The following is a 19,649-nucleotide window of genomic DNA, read 5'->3' as shown; positions in this document are numbered from 1 at the left end:
CCCTTCCAGGCAAGCCAAGGTCTCTGGGTTGTGCCAAGCATGAGCATTTTCGGGTGGAGGCTACCTGGAGTATCTGACAGACAGTGGCATCTGAAGTCAGTAAACCTAGATCTGAGTTGTGGTTTTTCTCCTTCTTGGCTGTGTGACTTGGGGCGAGTTGTTTGACCTCTCTGGTCCTCAGTCTCCCCAACTCTACAATGAGGACAGCTAACTTCCTTTACTACTTATCCTATAGCCAACTGAGTGATCACAAAGCAGAAAAAGCAAGAGGTAGGAATCTTCCAGTTTCTAGCAGCACAAGCCAAGTCCTAAAGTCCCTGGGAGAATCATCTCTGGGGACCCCTCTGCCCTCGGGTCTCCTCCTATACAGTGATGCTGCTTTTTGGATTTGCACTGAGTGCATTACACTGATTTTGCCCAAGAAACTCTTTCTCTACCCCAAAAGTCCCTTTCTGTATTTTTAGTAGAGAAAAGGTTTCACCATGTTGGCCAGGCTGGTCTCGAACTCCTGGCCTCAAGCAATCCACCCACCTCGGCCTCCCAAAATGCAGGGATTATAGGCGTGAGGCATTGCACCCTGCCTGTTTTTTAGCCATTCTAATGGTGAAATATATAAAGAAAGAGACTTACAGGAAGTTGCAAAAACCAGTACAAAGAGCCCCATGTACCCTTCCCTCAGTTTTCCCTAGCGGCAGCAGCATCCTAGATAATGCCAATGCAACATTGCAACCAGGACACTGACCCTTTTTAAAACATCCACAGCAATCCTAGCGGATTTCTCTAAAAGTTTGAGGAAACCTGCCATGCTGCACCCCGACAGAACGTCATCATCCTGCAACCCCATTCGGAGGCTTTTTGAACACAGGGACTCTGAAAAGCACCGTTTGTAGGCAGGGAGCTGGGTCAGGCCCCCAGAAGTCACCGTTTGTCTCTTGCCCTTTTGCAGAGCATGTTCGTCAACAGACCTGCCCTGGGAATCCTGCCTCCGGAGAACTTTGTGGAGAAGCTCCGGGAGTCCTTGCTCTCGGTCAGTTCTAGAGAAGCAATCCCACTGTCTTCAGACGTGGTACTGGCAGGGGAAGGGAAAAGTGGAGATGCCAGCAATGAAGAATAAGGTGTTGCTACGGAAATCCTTCTCTCTGAGCTTATTCTTCCATGCAGAGTATTTTAAATTTTTCTTTTAAAGGACAGAAGGGATTCTTTGTGTGCAGGACAAAAGGAACTGGGGAAATGAATATGAATATATGATAGGAGCCTTGCATATGTCATTCAATCCTGCCCTCACTTCTTGGTTTTAGTTACTACAAACAATTAAAGCCTTTGGGAACCTCCATGTCCCTCCTGGAACGTGTAGGTGTCTTAGACAATGGCAGGTGCATCAGGAGAGAGCTTTCCCCCCCTTCTTTCCTCTCTGCCAGCCTCAGGGCCTCCCTAGGCTTCTCTGCCACCTTTGGAAAAACCTGAGTCCACCCTCCCAGTCTGACACCTTCCAGGACAGCCCTGGTTCTGCCTATCCCTGGTATGGCCCCTGCGAAGATTCAGCTCCAGCCAGGGGAAGCCAGAGTACAGGAGTCATGATGAGCCTGGGCTCATGGCTGTTTCCCTCCCCGCAGGTGGCTCCCAAAGGGATGTCCCAGCTCATCACCATGGCCTGCGGCTCCTGCTCCAATGAAAATGCCTTCAAGACCATCTTCATGTGGTACCGGGTGAGGTTTGGGGCACGCACACACACAGGCTCCCTAGCACCTCGCCACACCTTCACTCGTTGTCTGACTGTTTTTTCCAATGGGCTGGAATATTAGACGTCAGTACCAGGGTTAAAATACAGGGAGGGCCACTGCTGGATGGCACTTTCCAGACAGCCCAGTGGGGTATGGTGCAAAGGGCTGAGGCTTTGGCATCAAAACTATGCGGTGTGGGCTGGGCCCAGTGGTTCACGCATGTAATCCCAACACTCTGAGAGGCACAGGTGGGCGGATCACTTGAGTCCAGGAGCTTGAGACCAGCCTGGGCAACATGACGAAACCCCATCTCTACCAAAAAAAAATTCAAAAATTGGCCAGGCATGGTGGTGCATGCCTGTAGTCTCAACTATTCTGGAGGCTGAGGTGGAAGGATTGCTTGAGCCTGGGAGGTCAAGGCTGCAGTGAGCCATGGTTGTGCCACTGCATTTCAGCCCGGGTGACAGAGTGAGACCCTGTCTCAAAAAACAAAGAAACAAACAAACAAAAAAACTATGCAGTGTGACTACTTTATTTTATTTTATTTAAATATTTATATTTAATCTTGTTTAAATATTCTAAATTGCAGAGACAGAGCCCCACTTTCTTGCCCAGCCTGGTCTCAAACTCTTGGCCTCAAGCAATCCTCCTGTCTTAGCCACCCAAAGTACTAGGATTACAGATTTGAGCCCGCACACCTGGCCTCCATTCTTCCTGGCAAAACACATACACTCTCAGCAGATCTTAATCCAACAGATCTAAATCGTTGCTGATGGTGCTTAATGCATTATGCATGTTAGTTTCTTTTGTTGCAAGCACAGCTGGTAGCCTCATGTTTCAGTACAGACCTGTAACAATTAATATGTGAGATCCACTCCTGAGAAAGCACTGTCTACTTGTCTGGACTGGATATTGGTTTGGTTGGAAAGTTGAAGCCCCGAATACCCCAGAGCATCTCTGAGATTTTGTTCTCTTCTATTGTTTCAGAGCAAGGAAAGAGGGCAGAGGGGCTTCTCCCAGGAGGAGCTGGAGACGTGCATGATTAACCAGGTGAGTGCAGCTGGGCTTGTACCACATACATCTGGGGAAGCTGCACAGCCTCTCCCAGGCTGTTGCCGGCTGGCTGGCACTGTCCTTCTCAATTAGGAAGGGCCAGGCTGGGCGCCGTGGCTCATGCCTGTAATTCCAGCACTTTGGGAGGCCGAGGCAGGTGGATCACCTGAGGTCAGGAGTTCGAGACCAGCCTGGCCAAGATGGTGAAACCCCCTCTTTACTAAAAAGACAAAAAATACCTGGGCGTGGTGGCGCACGCATGTAATCCCAGCTACTTGGGAGGCTGAGGCAGGAGAATCACTTGAACCCGGGAGGTGGATGTTGTAGTGAGCCGAGATCACACCACTACACTCCAGCCTGGGTGACAGAATGAGACTCCTCTCAAAACAGAAAACCAAACAAGCGAAAACAAAAGGCTGGCTGCTGTGGTTCATGCCTGTAATCCCAGCACTTTGGAAGGCGAAGGCAGGAGGATCACCTGAGGTCAGGAGTTCCAGACCAGCCTGGCCAACATGGCGAAACCCTGTCTCTACTGAAAATACAAAAATTAGCCAGGTGTGGTGGTAGGTGCTTGCAATCCCAGCTACTCAGGAGGCTGAGGCAGGAGAATTGCTTGAACCCAGGAGGCAGAGTTTGTAGTGAGCTCAGATCATACCACTGCACTCCAGCCTGGGCGACAGAGCAAGACTCCATCTCAAAACAAAACAAAACAAAACACAACAACAACAACAAAGGAAGGGCCCCCAAGGTGTTCCCAGTCTCAAGTCCATTCCCTGGGTATCAAGGCTGAGTGGAGGTTAGGCGCAGTGGCTCACACTTGTAATCCCGGCACTTTGGGAGTCCAAGGCAGGTGGATCACTTGAGGTCAGGAGTTCAAGACCAACCTGGCCAACATGGTGAAACCCTGTCGCTACTGAAAATACAAAAATTAGCCGAGCATGATGACACAGGCTTTCAGTCCCAGCTACTCGGGAGGCTGAGGCAGGAGAATCGCTTGAACCTGGGAGGCGGAGGTTGCAGTGAGCAGAGATTGAGCCACTGTACTTCCAGCCTGAGTGACAGAATGAGACCCCGTCTCAAAAAAAAAAAAAAGCTGAGTGGAGATCTCCCTGACCAGCCTTCACCAGTTTCTTAGGACGACTGTCTGAATTTGACAGGTCTCCAAAGGCCATTAACATATTTTCTAGAATAATCCAAATTGTCAGCAGGAATGTATACGCATGGGTGTTCACCGCCTTGGTGTTTACAGTAATAATAGCCAGAAAAGACTAGAAACCACCAATATTGGGGAAAGACTAATTAAATGTAGGGATTCGAAGTGGAACCAAGGATACCACTGCTGGGGGTCAGAGGTGACCAGGGGCCACAGGGAAAACCAGGTGGATGAGATTCCAAGCTCCCCACCCAGCTTTGCCCAGAACAGGCCTGGCCTCCTCTGTTTTGTGTATGAGGTCCCATTAAGATTTAGACCGAAGGGTCTGCTGCTTTAGAAAAAAAACAAAAAGAAAATACTGTGTTATGATCACCTACAAACAAAAACAAAACAAAATAAGGCTGGGCATAGTGGCTTATGCACTTTTTAGTCCCAGCACTTTGGAAGGCCGAGGCAGGAGGATTGCTTGAGCCCAGGAGTTGGAGACCAACCTGGGCAACAAAGTGAGACTTTGGCTCAAAAAATAAAAAATTAAAAAAAAACAGGAGCCGCTGAACTTAATTACCCTCTGCTAACATTCTAATATTCTGCAGTAAAAATAGTTACTTAGGGTTTCTTTTGGCCTGGACGTGTTTGGTATAATTTTGTAAGAACAGTAGAATGTAAATTATATGGTCACTGGGCTCTCAAACATGTAAATGAATATACAGGAAAATATTAGATGGAATCCTGCCGGCATATTTACAATGGCTTGCCTCTGGGTGGTGAGACAGGGTTTTTTTTTTTTTTTTTTTTTTTTTTTTTTTTGAGACGGAGTCTTGCTCTGTCACCCAAGCTGGAGTGCAGTGGCCGGATCTCAGCTCACTGCAAGCTCCGCCTCCCGGGTTCACGCCATTCTCCTGCCTCAGCCTCCTGAGTAGCTGGGACTACAGGCGCCCACCACCTCGCCCGGCTAAGTTTTTGTATTTTTAGTAGAGATGGGGTTTCACTGTGTTAGCCAGGATGGTCTCGATCTCCTGACCTCGTGATCCGCCCGTCTCGGCCTCCCAAAGTGCTGGGATTACAGGCTTGAGCCACCGCGCCCGGCCAAGACAGGGTTTTTTTTTTATAAATGCTTTCTTAATATATATTTTTTCCTAACCACACCTCTTGCTAGCAAATGTATCTACACCTTTCTCCATATTCAAATAAACTTACATAAATTTACACTAAAAATTTTTCTTGTTTTTTTTCCTGGCCCTTTTTTTTTTTTTTATGGACCTTATCCTATCTCTCATTCTCTTTCTCTTATTTATTTTTTTGCCTGAGACAGGGTCTCACTCTGGTCCCCAGACTGCAGTGCCGTGGTGCGATCACGGCTCAATGCAGCCTGACCTCCAAGGCTCAAGCAGTCCTCCTGCCTCAGTGTCCTGAGTAGCTGGGACTACAGGCACCTGCCACCATACCCAGCTAATTGTTTTAAAATTTTTATAGAGGCAGAGTCTCACTATGTTGCCCAGGCTGGTCTCGAACTTCTGAACTCAAGTAATCCTCCCACCTCGGCTTCCCAAAGTGCTGAGATTAGAGGTGTGAGCCACCGTGCCCAGCCTCCTACGTCTTTCTCTAACTCTGCTTTTCCCACTCGATATCCATGGGCATCCTAGACCATCGACATTTTTGGATCTCACTCCTCATCATTCATGGCTGAATCCAAATATGCAAAATGATGTGTATGTATTAATTACATGTACAATCAGAAGACAAATAAAAAAAATGACAAGAGGCCAGGCATGGTGGCTTACACCTGTAATCCCAGCACTTTGGGAGGCCAAGGTGGGTGGATCACCTGAGGTCAGGAGTTCCAGACCAGCCTGGCCAACATGGCGAAACCCTGTCTCTACTAAAGATACAAAAATTAGCCGGACGTGGTGGCGGGTACCTATAATCCCAGGTACTTGGGAGGCTGAGGCAGCAGAATCACTTGAACCCAGGGGGAGCTGTGGTTGCAGTGAGCCAATATCACACCACTGCACTCCAGCCTGGTGACAGAGCAAGACTCCATCTTAAAAAAAACAAAACAAACAAACAAAAAAAACCACAAGAGGGTTTCTGGAAATTGTGGGAGGAGGTCTTAGGGTTTTTTCCGGAGGTCTCAGGGAATTGGTGCTCAACCAACCTGAGACGATGCCAACCTCCTAGAGACTTGGGGGCCCCCACAGTTGCCTCTGAGGCACCTCTAGCAGTTCTGCCTGAGTCAGCTGGAAACATGTTGGGATTTCCTTGCTGGGTGGAGAGTCAGAAAACAATGCAAGGACTGGCAGCTGTGCCGTTTACTTGGGGCTGGGAAGGGATGGGGTGTCCATGCACCCCTCCTGAACCCAAGGCACAGCTACCATAGGAGAGCACCCGGTGGGGGCTTCCCCTCGACCGCTTTCTAGCACACAGACCCCTTCCAAAGGCCTCGGGGGGGGCGGTTCCTGCAAGGTGCCTGGCTCAGCCCCTTGCCTCAGGTCACCCTGGGAAGCAAGCGTGCACCCATCAGCCCCTGACCCGCTGACACCTGCAGAGGCCTGAGTAGCACGCAGCCAGGGGATGGGGAGGAAGTTGAAGAGCCTGTAGAACAGGGGCTGAAAACCCAGGAGTCCCCAGGGGCTGAAAACCCAGGAGTCCCCAGCGGCCAGAGGAAGGTGGGCAGTGGGTGCTGCTTGGTCACCTACGGTTACCACAGCAGGAAAATGGATCCAAACGGTATAGCACTGGTGAGAAGCCAGAAGTTCAGGTCTTTATGTGAAATTTCTTGATTTTAAATTTTGCAACTTTTTTTTGAGACAGAGTCTTGCTCTTGTTGACCAGGCTGGGGTGCAGTGGCGCGAACTCGGCTCACTGCAACCTCTGCCTCCCGGGTTCAAGCAATTCTCCTGTCTCAGCTTCCCAAGTAGCTGGGATTACAGGCCCCCACCATCATGCCTGGCTAATTTTTGTATTTTTAATAGAGACAGGGTTTCAGCATGTTGGCCGGGCTGATCCCAAACTCCTGACCTCCAATGATCCGCCTGCCTCAGCCTCCCAAAGTGCTGGGATTGTAGGCGCAAGCCACTGCACCCAGCCTAAATTTTGTGACTTAAAAAAAAAAAAAGTAAGTATGTATGCAAAATAAAACGTGTGTCTTGGATATAGACCCCAGTGGTCCCATGTGTAACTTCTGCCTGAGAAGGATTCCTGGTTCTTCTGATAGATTTCTGTGTCCCTCTGGACTTGCAGAGGCAACAATACAGTTCCCCCAACCTTACAACTGTGACTAATGACTGATATTTCTTGGTTTTAGGCCCCTGGCTGCCCCGACTACAGCATCCTCTCCTTCATGGGCGCGTTCCACGGGAGGACCATGGGTAAGGAGGGACCAGTACGCTCCCAAGGTGGTGTTTAGAATAATAATAATAAGAGCAACAATCGCGGCAGCTGACATTGGCAGTTTGCACATATTGTCTCACCGATTCCACACAGTCCCCTGCAGAGTGGGGATTATTATTCCTGCGGTGCAGATGTGGGAATCAGGGTTTGGGAAAGAGGAAGGATTTCCAAGGCTATTCAGTGACAGATCCGGGATTTGAACTATTGACTCTGTCTTCAAAGCCTGCGCTGCATCGGTGATTAATCGCAGTGCAAACACATACCCACTCACGCATGCCAATTAAGGGTTCAAGAGTTCCCCCTTCAGCTTCCGGATGAGAACTGGGGTTCAGTATCAAAACATCTCATGTACTCCCCTACTATGTAGGGAGTACTACTGAGTAGTAGCTACTCACCTCATGTACCTACTATGCACCCAGAAAAGCTAAAATTTAAACGATTAAAAGAACTGGGGTTTCACAGGCAACAGGCCCCCCTGCTCATCGACAGCCGCATACTGAAATGCGTATCATCTCCTTTGCAAAGAGTGCTGCCTGCTTCCCTAGGCCAAGTGTTTGCTTTTCTGTTTTGCTCAACTCAGGTTGCTTAGCGACCACGCACTCCAAAGCCATTCACAAGATTGACATCCCTTCCTTTGACTGGCCCATCGCGCCGTTCCCACGGCTGAAATACCCTCTGGAGGAGTTCGTGAAAGAGAACCAACAGGAGGAGGCCCGCTGTCTGGAAGAGGTAATGCTCATACCCTCCGGATCCTCCCTAACCACCAGTCCCGTTGCTCTTGCCGCCCCAAGACTTGGCCCAGGAGAAGAGAAACAGATGAAGCATTTATCTGGGGACCTGTGCAGAGCTCCCCCAGGGGGAAGTAGGGACACAGAGGCCTTGCGTCCCAAATATTCCATATTGGGAGAGTTCATGAGACTCTGTCACAGCATCCATCACCCGACTCTGATACCAATTTCTGTATCACTTAAGTTTCTTGGAAGACAAGCATCAATGACTAAAGTAAGAGAAAATAGATCTGTTGAAAGAATATGAGGGCCGGGCGCAGTGGCTCTGCCTGTAATCCCAGCACTTTGGGAGGCTGAGATGGGCGGATCACCTGAGGTCGGGAGTTCGAGACAGCCTGGCTAACATGGATAAACCACATCTCTACTAAAAATACAAAATTAGCCGGGCATGGTGGTGCATGCCTGTAATCCCAGCTACTCCGGAGGCCAAAGCAGGAGAATCACTTGAACCCGGGAGGTGATGGCTGCCGTGAGCTGAGATCACACTATTGCACTCCAGCCTGGGCAACAAGAGTGAAACTCCATCTAAAAAAAAAAAAAGAAAAAGAAAACAAAGAAAAGTATCTCAGAGCTTCGTTGGGGTGACTGGTGGAGACCTAGGTCAAAATCATATCACCCAAACAGAGGCTTTTCCTTAGCTGTACATAACAAAGAAAGATTTCACTTGTTAGTCTATCTAGGTGTACGGTTTGGGGTTTTTCTTTTCTTTTTTTTTTTTGAGACAGAGTTTCACTCTGTCACCCAGGCTGGAGTGCAGTGGCACGATATCTCGGCTCACTGCAACCTCTGCCTCCTGGGTTCAAGTGATTCTCGTGCCTCAGCCACTGGAGTAGCTGGGATTATAGGCATGCGCCACCATGCCCAACTAATCTTTGTATTTTTAGTAGAGATGAGGTTTCATGGTAGCCAGGCTGGTCTGGAACTCCTGACCTCAAGAGATCTGCCCGCCTTAGCTTCTCAAAGTGCTGGGATTACAGGTGTGAGCCACTGTGCCCGGCCTCTTTCTTTTTAATGAAGACACGATCTTTCTCTGTTGCACAGGCTGGAATGCAGTGATGTGGTCATAGCTCACTGTGATCTCACAGTCCTGGTTCAAGGGGTCCTCCCACCTCAGCCTCTCAGATAGCTGAGACTACAGGCACGCAGCCACCATGCCCAGCTAATTTTTAAATGTTTTGCAGAGATGAATCACACTATGTTGCACAGGCTGGTCTCAAACTCCTGGCCTCAAGCTATCCTTCCTGCCTCAACCTCCGAGAGTGCTGGGATTGCAGGTGTGAACCAACACACCTGGCCCTTAGAACAGTTTTTTAACCAAGGATACATTTCCGATTCTGCCCCAAAAGGATTCTCACACCAATAATAGCAATAATACTATAAGAATAGGAACAATATTAATCAATAATAATATAGTCGTGCTAATCGTAATAGTAGCGGCCACCACTTTTTGTGTGCCAGACTCTGTGCTGTATTTTCTCTGTGTGTGTGTGTGAGTGCTCTCACCTTTATTTCTCTCAATATACCCGTGATATAGCTATTTCCCACATAACAAGGTTAAGTGACAGGTGCATGTTCCATGTAAAACAGAGGCAGAACCACAGCTAAAACATCTAGCTCAGCAATCGACTCATAGTGCTACATTTTCTCATCCAGTCCTCTCCACAGCCCTGGAAGGTGGATTCTGTCTGTGTGCTCATACAACACATCAGGAAAGTGAGGCTTCTGAAGGCTGAATTACTTGCCCCAAGTTATTAGTTTGTATCCACCCAGGTGCTAGCACCAATCTCAAGGAGGATACATTCCCATCCACACACATAGCTTCTAACAGAGGCTTCACTGGTCTTAGGAGATGCACACACACACATTTCCAATAAAACTGCACGGGGCTCATCGGACCCCAGATTCCCACCCACGGATACTGGTCACAAGCCTCTGCCAGCGGTGGTGACTTGCCCCTTTGGGATCCAGGTGGAGGATCTGATTGTGAAATACCGGAAAAAGAAGAAGACGGTGGCCGGGATCATCGTGGAGCCCATCCAGTCTGAGGGTGGAGACAACCATGCGTCCGATGACTTCTTTCGGAAGCTGAGAGACATTGCCAGGAAGGTCAGTGGACGGGGCTGAGGTTGGATAGAGCCATAGGGCTTTCTGGGTTGAGTTCCCAGATTAAAGGGCTAGCAGCACCTCTGCTTTGGAGTTCCTGTCAACCTCCAGACTTGCAGAGGCTGTCTGTCAGCATCAGGGGTGGAGAAGTTGGGGTTGGCGGAAGAATGGGGATTCTTCCCTGAAACTACACACACACACATATACACACACACACACACATACATATATATAATTTTTTTTTTTTTTTTTGAGACAGAGTCTTACTCTGTCACCCAGGCTGGAGTGCAGTGGTACAATCTCAGCTCACTGCAACCTCTACCTCCCAGGTTCAAGCGATTCTCCCACCTCAGCCTTCCAAGTAGCCGGGACTATAGGTGCGCGCCACCATACCCAACTAATTTTTGTATTTCTAGTAGAGATGAGGTTTCACCATGTTGGCCAGGCTGGTCTCGAACTCCTGACCTCAGGTGATCTGCCCACCTCGGCCTCCCAAAGTGCTGGGATTATAGGCCTGAGCCACCACACTTGGTCTTAAAAACTTTTTAAAATATCTTTATGGATACATAATAGTTGCAATGTATAATGATCAAATCTGGGTAATTGGATATCCATCACCTGAAACATTTATCATCTCTTTGTATTGGGAATATTCCAAATCTACTCCTAGTTATTTTGAAATATACAATAAATTATTAACTATAATCACCCTATTGTGCTACTGGACCCTAGATCTTATTCTTCTATCTAACTGTACTTTTGTATCCATTAACCAACCCCTATTTATCTCTACCTCCCCATTAGCCTTGCCAGCCTCTGATAGCCATCATTCTACTCTCTTTCTTCATAAGGGAAATGTTTTTAGTCCCCACATAAGTGAGAACCTGCAACATTTGCCAATGTCTGGCTTATGTCTCTTAACATAATGTCCTGTAGTTCCATCCACGTCATTGCTAATGACATAATTTCATTCTTTTTACGGCTGAATAGTATTCCATTGTGTATATGTACCCTATTTTCTTTTTCTTTCTTTTTTTTTTTGAGACAGTCTCACTCTGTTGCCCAGGCTGGAGTGCAGTGGCACGATTTTGGCTCACTGTAACCTCCGCCTCCTGGGTCCAAGTGATTCTTCTGCCTCAGCCTCATGAGTAGCTGGGATTTCAGGTGTGCGCCACCACGCCCGGCTAATTTTTGTATTTTTAATAGAGACGGGGTTTGCCGTGTTGGCCAGGCTGGTCTCAAACTCCTGACCTCAGGTGATCTGCCTGCCTCAGCCTCCCAAAGTGCTGGAATTACAGGCGTGAGCCACTGCACCTGGCCGATTGTGTATGTGTACCATATTTACTTTATCCATTCATCTGTTGATGGACAGATTGATTCTGTATCTTGGCTATTGTGAACAGTGCTGCAGTAAACATGGGGGTGCAGGTATCTCTTTGATACACTGATTTCCTTTCTTTACGTTTTGTGTTTGTTTTAATGTCTTGTGCATATATAACTGGCAATCAAACCGATAAGTTCACAGATAAAAGTTATAAGACATGAGTTGACTTAACACAGACGCCGAGTTAGAAATAGCCCTGGTGACAAGCAGAGCACGGCAGCTGAAGTCCGAGAAGCACATTCGAGGCCTCCCTGTTGGACACAGCTCCCTCTGACAAGGTTGAGACCCGAGACCGAAGCCAGATGGCATACCGCTCTGTGTTGGTGCAGGGAGTATTTAATGTTCTGGATTTTTTTTTGGTCCAGCTTAGCAGTTATAGGAAACACTCAGATACAGCTCTTGTTGGAACTGCTCAGCTTAAGTGTTTTGATTAGTTTTTCTGTGCACAGCGCAAGACCGTGGGGCTGGTTTGCTGTTCAGAAAACAAGCACGACGTGTGTGGACCCAGGGTTTGGCAGGTGGTTGGCTACAGAGGGCATGAGTTTCTGGCCTCCCACGGGTGTTTATTTCTCCCTCCTCTCTCTTCTCCGGCCAGCATGGCTGCGCCTTCTTGGTGGATGAGGTCCAGACCGGAGGTGGCTGCACAGGCAAGTTCTGGGCCCATGAGCACTGGGGCTTGGATGACCCAGCAGACGTGATGACCTTCAGCAAGAAGATGATGATTGGGGGCTTCTTCCACAAGGAGGAGTTCAGGCCCAATGCTGTGAGTTGGATCCAGCCTTCTCTCTACATCAAGGGCAGAGAAGGGAGCATCCTCTTCTCCTAACTGTTCCTTTCTCACCATCGAGGAGCTGGGTGGGCACCTACTGGGTCGCAGGTTTTCTAAGGCCCAGTTCTTATCAATGCAATTAGCAGTGGTGTGCCCTCCCAGCTCTCTCTGTAAGGCTGACTCTGGAACAGTCCACCATCAGCCTTCTTCTGATTTCTCTCTGTGTGCACACACAATAATATCATTGACAGCTGCCACAGCAGACTGAGCATTTGCTGTGTGCCTAGTTCTAAGTATTTCTCCTACACTTTTAATCCTGAGAACAATCTAACCAAGTAGGTGTTATTTTTATCCGCATTTTACTAATGATGAATTAGGCACAGAGAGGTTAAGTCATTTGTCAAAGGTCACACAGCCTGTTAAGTGACAAAGCCAGGACTCCAACCCAGAGTCCATACTCTTACCCACTACACTGTGTACTGCCATGTGTGCATACAGAGTCACACACACACACACACACACACACACACACAGAGCCATCAGGGGCCAATGTCCTTTCACCATTCCTACATGTAGTTTCCACCCTCAAGGTTGCCTCATGGTCCAAAATGGCTTCTGGTGCTCCAGCCATCACATCTCAATTCTAGACAGTAGGAAAGTAAAGGAAGGGAAGGACAAAGTGGCCCCCTTCTTTCTTTAGCAGCCTTCCTAGAAATCTCACATAACACGTCTATTTCCAATACTTGACTAAAACCCAGTCACGTGGCCACTTCTAGCCATAAGGGACGCTGGGAAGGGTGTTTTCGTTGGCTACGTGGCCACCCTGAATCGTTCATGGAGGGCCCAAGTGGGTGATCTTTGAGGGTCACTGCCGGCAATCCAGTCCCAACTCCACCTCTAAGTCACATTTGCCTTGGACAAATCACTTAGCCTCCCAGAATCTCTGCTTCCTCCTCTATAAAATGAGGGTTATAGGAGTTAAGGAACCAACTGTCTTGGTTTCCTGGGACTGAGGGATTTCCCAGGGCATGGGACGATTTTAACTCCCCTTAGCAGTTCCTACCTGCAGGGCTGCTGTTGGAAGAATTCTGTGAGATTGGGTGTGTTCTCCTGCTAGCCTCTGGCAGACGCCCACTAGGTTAGTTTCTCTCCTGTTCGAGAGAGGAGGAGGGGTGCCTGGGGGAAGTGACCCCTGCAGGGTGTGCATGTGCATGAACCCTTCCAACACCCCTTCCTCGTTCCAGCCTTACCGGATCTTCAACACCTGGCTGGGGGACCCGTCCAAGAACCTACTGCTGGCTGAGGTCATCAACATCATCAAGCGAGAGGACCTGCTAAATAACGCAGCCCATGCCGGGAAGGTCCTGCTCACGGGATTGCTGGACCTCCAGGTACCACCCCCTCCCCTGCCTAGCCCCCACCACCCACGGCTCCCTGTAGCCTCCAGGGCAACACTGGAGCTCTTCAGCATGGGGTTGCACCTGCTGTTCCAGCAATTCACAATGGGCTGTGCTGCTCCTAGCCTCCGGGGCTTTGCACGTGCTGTGTCCTCTGCAGGGAATGCCTCTCCATCCCTCCATCCCATTCCAACCCGTTCCTGAACTCCTGGTTTTGTTTTTTTGATTTTTTTAATATTGAGACATGGTCTAGCTATGTTAGCCAGTCTGGCCTTGAACTCCTGGCCTCAAGCAATCCTCCCACCTCAGCCTCCCAAAGTGCTGGGCAGCGCCTGCCGGCACTGGTTATCTTTTTTATTTATTTTATTTGTTTGTTTTTTAATTTATTTTTCAAGACCAAGTCTTGTTCTGTCACCCAGGCTGGAGTGCAGTGGCGCAATCTCAGCTCACTGCAACCGCTGCCTCCTGGGTTCAAGAGATTCTCTGGCCTCAGCCTCCTGAGTAGCTGGGATTACAGGAATGTGCCATTATGCCCTACTAATTTTTTTGTATTTTGAGTAGAGATGGGGTTTCACCATGTTGGCCAGGCTGGTCTCAAACTCCTGACCTCAGGTAATCCGCTCGCCTCAGCCTCCCAAAGTGCTGGGATTACAAGCATGGGCTACTGCGCCCGGCCCTGGTTATCTTTTGACACCAAATTCAGACATCCCCCCTTTATGAAGCCCCCAAGCACTCCTTCTCTCACCCCCTCTGATGTGTTCATTATTCCCTCCTCTGTGCAACCTGTTGCATACTTACCACTCATCAGCACTGCTATCCACTGCTGGGACTGGATTACTCTCCACCCTCAAGGTTTCATCATGGGCCAAAATGGCTCCTGGAGCTCCAGCCATCACATCTCAATTCCAGGCAACAAGAAGGAAAAAGAAGGGAAGGACAGAGTGGCCCCCTTCTTGTCTTTAGCAGCCTTCCCAGAAATCTCACATAACACCTCCAACACTTGACAAAGAGCTGGTCACGTGGTGACTCCTAACCGCAAGGAGGTGTGTGGATGTGTGTGTGTCAGTGTGGCACACAGGCCTGAAGGGGTGTCTAAATGGAAGAGACATTATTCTGAACCTCCCCAGGGCCATACTGTGGTGGGAGAGGGAGCGGTGTGTTCAAACTGCCGGCTCCCCAGCAATCGACAAGTGCAGGGCACATGCTAGAATAAGTGCTGGAAGGACTTCTGAGCCTCCGTTTCCTCATCTGTGTAGACCAAAGTGGGCCCTTCTTCACTGGCAGGGGATTCAAGGGTGTGCCCACTACCAGGCACAGGGGTTCATGCCTGTAATCCCAGCACTTAGGGGGGCAAAAGCAGGAGGATTGCCTTCAGCCCAACTGAGTTCGAGACCAGCCTGGGCAACATAGTGAGACCTCGTCCTCCACAAAAAGAAAGAAAAAAATTGTGTATGTGTCTAACACAGTGCCTGGCCCTGTCACCCCCAGAAGAGGACCGTGTCTCCAGTTTCTACTAAGGAGCTGCTGTGAAATAAGACTTGCTCCCCCAACTCAGCCCCCAGTACCCTGAAATTATTTGGGGTTTTCCAAGCCCTTGTTTGCTGTCCTTCACATGGACAGTGGAGAGTAAGGGGAAATCAAGGTCCTCCAGACTAGGCATCTGCATTTGCCTCCTTGTCTGCTATAAGAAATCACCACAAACTGCGTGGGTTAAAACAAGAATTTATGCTCTCACAGTTCGGAGGGCAGGGTCTGAAATCAAGGTTTCAGCAGAGTTGGCTCCTTCTGGAGGCTCTGGGGAAGAATCTGATCCAAGCCCCTCTCCACCTTCTCATGGCTGCCAGGAATCCTTCATGATCCTTGACCTATGGAGGCTTCACTCTGCTTCCGGCATCACTTGGCTTTCTCCCCACTGTGCCTGTGTCTGTCTCCAAATTGTCTTCTTTTTATAAAGATACCAGTCATTGAGCTGGGCGCAGTGGCTCACGCCTGTAATCCCAGCACTTTGGGAGGCCAAGGCGGGTGGATTGTTTGAGCTCAGGAGTTCGAGACCAGCCTGGCCAACATTGTGAAACCCCATCTCTACTAAAAAAAAAAAAAAAAATCAGCCAGAGGTAGTGGCGGGTGCCTGTAATCCCAGCTACTCAGGAGGCTGAGGCACAAGAATCTGCGGACCCGGGAGGTGGAGGTTGCAGTGAGCCGAGATCGTGCCACTGCACGATCAACAGCATTTAAATCCTTCAGTTTACAGCAGGGGAAACAGAGGTACTTGAGTCGCCCAAGGTTATGCAGTGAGAAAGAGACAACGCTGGGCTTCATTATTGTTGGTGGTGGTGTTTTTTTTTCCCTCGACACAACACAGATGTGAACAGCTGGGCTTTGAACCCAGGCCTGAATGTCACCAGAGCTCTTAACCCCCTGGAGGTCCTGCCTCCAGTCTATGCAGAGGCCAAGGCTGGACCATGGAAGGCCTTTGACGAAGCACAGCCATTAAGCCCAGCTGGTACACGGGTGATGGGCTTTGATGCTGGCCTTGTCTCCCCCCACTGCAGGCCCGGTACCCCCAGTTCATCAGCAGGGTGAGAGGACGAGGCACCTTTTGCTCCTTCGATACTCCCGATGATTCCGTACGGAATAAGCTCATTTTAATTGCCAGAAACAAAGGTAAGGGGCCAGGAGTGGCTGCTGAGTTTCATCAGCGTCCAGTATATCCTGCTGTAGCTGCAAAATGTTGCTAGGTACTCAGCAATATTTTGCGTGGGGGGCAGGTGGTACACAGGTCTGAAAATAGCCTGAATGCTGCTTCTTCAGACAACGTTACGAATGGGATTTCTTTATCCATGTATTTACTCAACAAGTGTTCGCTGAGAAGGTGAGTTGTAAGTGGACACCAGAGACAGTTACAGTGATGATGAAGACCATCAGAGCCCCTCCCTTCAGGAAGCATGCAGTCTAGCAGGAAGGCGTGGCTTTACACATGGCATTTCACAAACAATCCATTGCAATTTTAAGTCCTGGGAAGGGGAAAACGCGGCTAAGAGAGCAAATAGCTGCAGCAGTTGGTGAGGCTAGGAAATCAGGGAAGGCTTCCTTGAGGAAGTAGCATTTTACCCTGAGTCTTGATGAACAGGGATTGGCCGGGTGAAGGTAAGGAAGAGCATTCTGGGCAGAGGGAAGGGTGCTTGCCATGGCCTGAGGTGGGATGGAGCTTACAGAGGTGGTAAAAGGGAAAGAAGGGGGCATGAAGGTGAACGGATGGGAGGGGACGAAGCTGGGGGAGGAGAGGCCAGGCCCGGGTCACATGGGCCTGCAGATCCGGCTTAGCACTTGAGAGTTCACCCTAGGAGCTATGGGAAGCCACTGAGGACAGTGTGACAGGGGTAAGGGCAGATGCTGTGGTGAGATCAGAACACGTACTCTATGTCAGGCACGTTGTCAGGTCGTCTTCTTGTGCCATCTTATAGAATCCTTGCAGCAGCCTCGGAAGGGCAGGGATAACCAACCTCCATTTTAAAAATGAGAAAACGTGGTCTCAAAGGCATAAACAGGCTGGGTGCAGTGGCTCACGCCTGTAATCCCAGCACTTTGGAAGGCCAAGGTGGGCAGATCAGCTGAAGTCAGGAGTTCGAGACCAATCTGGCCAACACGGCAAAACCTCATCTCTACTAAAAATACAAAAATTAGTTGGCCATGGTGGTGGGCGCCTGTAATCCCAGCTACTTGGGAGACTGAGGCAGGAGAATTGCTTGAACCTGGGAGGTGCAGGTTGCAGTGAGCGAGGTCGTGCCACTGCACCCCAACCTGGGTGACACAGCGAGACTCCATCTCTTAAAAAAAAAAAAAAAAAAAGCATACACAACCTCGACAAGGAAAGGACACCAGCTGTAACTGGTGAAGTCACCCTTTAAAATAAGCAGAGCCTGTTCCTCCTCCGTGATAGCTCAGCACCCCGCATGTGCTTCCGACTCAGTCTGTGCTTTTGCAACTTATCTGCTTACTTATTTTCTTTCCCCACCCCTCCATGACTTTCTAGAAGGCAAGGACTTTATCTTGGGATCTCTCTATCACCAGACCTAGTCCAGGGGCAGCAAAGCAGGCACTCAAAGGAGAGAGGGAGGGTGGAGGGATGGAAAGGAAGAAGAGAATGATGGATGAGATGAATGAAGGGAGAGAGAAAGGAAATGAAGGCTGGATGGGTGGGTGGTAGGAAGGACAAATGGAAGCCTGGGCTTCCACGATGGATGATGATGGATGGATGGATGGATGGATGGATGGATGGATGGATGGATGGATGGATGAGCATCGCCAACGGGCATCGCTTTCCTCCCAGCTCTCCCAGCACACGACTTTGAGAAACCATGCTCCTCACCTACCTCCTGCCTCTTCTTTCAGGTGTGGTGTTGGGGGGCTGCGGTGACAAATCTATTCGTTTCCGTCCCACGCTGGTCTTCAGGGATCACCATGCTCACCTGTTCCTCAATATTTTCAGTGACATCTTAGCAGACTTCAAGTAAAGAAGCCATTTCCACTACAGTGAGAAAGCCCCGATCTCAACAGTTGTCAAATTGATTAGTTTTGCCTAATTCATGTTTTCACTTAAAAGTATCAGAGGTGAATGCACAGTGAAGGGTGATTTGTGGGGAGGGAACGTTTTTGGTGGTCTTGGGGGAGGTGGGGGAGGGAAGGGCTGGTGTTGATTTTCCTCCCTGCAGAGCCAATGGTGCACATTGGTTTAAGCCCAGAGATCCTGCTTGAGCCCTGGACTCGTCTTGGGAAGGGCCATGGGAGGTCCTGGCTAGAGTTCTGCCCAACCTTGCCCAACCCCAGCAATTTTTCCAAAAACCAGTCAAGGGCATTACATTTGCTCCTGGGACTGGCAGCTGGGCCTCCTGGGTGCCAGTCCATCTCAAGTGCCATATTCTGTGATCACGGATGCTGGCTCCCCCTCGCCGTATGCAAGCAAACACGTTCCCACCTCCTCTCCCAGCCCCTGGAGCTCTGAGCACACCCCAAGCATGGTGCAGGGAGGGACTGGACAGATCTGAGGAAGGCCGTAAAGTGGGGAGAAGAGGATTCAGCTCAGGGGTAAGGGAAGCGGTCCTGTGGCCCCCTGAAGATGAGAATCACTCCTCTCGGTGCACCTGGGGAGCCCCTAAACTGTGAATTCTGCCCTGGACAGGGCTTTGCCCTTGGAGGATCACCAGGTGGCATCATCCATGGTTCTTACTTGGCATCCACCATTCCCCAAACTCCCTCCTCCCTGTTAAATGTCAACCTAGACCTGGACCTGGGTGGGAGGAAACTGTAGCCTGAGTGTCCACAAGGACACACGTGAGCCCCAGGGCTAGAAGCACAGGCCCGTCACCCCAGGGTCTGGGGCCGCAGAGCCATTGCATCATGTTTCCTAGGGCACCTTGGGGTCTGACTTTTGGCCCCCTCAGCCTGAGAGGCTCTTGCTGTCTTTTGCTCATCCACTTTCACACCGCTTCTGAGCAGACCCCCAGGAACAGCTTGGCTGTCCCACCAGAGGGAATCATTGCTGGACTGGATTTCTGCTTGAGGGAAGCATCATGAATTAAAGGCGCTAGAGCTCCATGCATGGAAAAGTGGCCTGTTGGTTCTACGTGGTTTCCTTGTACTTGATCCTCCCGAAATCAGAGATTTTCCTGAGATGACCGAGTATGGAGATTACCAGGCAGATGATACCGAAATGCTTAACGGGGCTGTGGCTGAGCCTCTAGTATCTCTGCTGGAGGTGAGACACTCTGGGAACTGATTTGACCTCAAATGCTCCTAAAAGAGAACTTGATAGCCTGACACCAATGAAGTATTATTTGGTGGGGAGACTGAGAAAGCCTGGCTTGTATTATCTGTCCGAAAGGAAGCCTCTT

General features: G+C 49.6%; 1 protein-coding gene across 9 annotated transcripts in view; it reads left to right on the top strand.

Moving 5' to 3' along the window:
- The window catches only part of ABAT (4-aminobutyrate aminotransferase), a 110,352-nt gene that overhangs the window by 87,247 nt on the left and 3,456 nt on the right, over nt 1–19,649 (top strand). For 4 of the 9 annotated variants that reach the window (XM_011984206.1, XM_011984215.1, XM_011984208.1 and 1 more), the window contains 10 exons: nt 947–1,027; nt 1,614–1,706; nt 2,709–2,771; nt 7,232–7,295; nt 7,898–8,046; nt 10,074–10,211; nt 12,188–12,355; nt 13,606–13,752; nt 16,311–16,422; nt 18,151–18,374. In XM_011984206.1, the coding sequence (XP_011839596.1) occupies nt 947–1,027; nt 1,614–1,706; nt 2,709–2,771; nt 7,232–7,295; nt 7,898–8,046; nt 10,074–10,211; nt 12,188–12,355; nt 13,606–13,752; nt 16,311–16,422; nt 18,151–18,272 (1,137 nt within the window). In that variant the 3' untranslated portion in view covers nt 18,273–18,374. Of the gene's footprint in view, nt 1–946; nt 1,028–1,613; nt 1,707–2,708; nt 2,772–7,231; nt 7,296–7,897; nt 8,047–10,073; nt 10,212–12,187; nt 12,356–13,605; nt 13,753–16,310; nt 16,423–18,088; nt 19,130–19,649 lie in introns of those variants that run through there. The other 5 variants (XM_011984210.1, XM_011984213.1, XM_011984214.1 and 2 more) reach the window with 3 other exon arrangements.

This window comes from Mandrillus leucophaeus, unplaced genomic scaffold (genome assembly GCF_000951045.1).
Source record: "Mandrillus leucophaeus isolate KB7577 unplaced genomic scaffold, Mleu.le_1.0 Scaffold263, whole genome shotgun sequence".
Classification (NCBI taxonomy): Eukaryota; Metazoa; Chordata; class Mammalia; order Primates; family Cercopithecidae; genus Mandrillus; species Mandrillus leucophaeus.
Note: the sequence above shows the minus strand (reverse complement) of the source record. Positions and strands in the feature narration are given on the sequence as shown.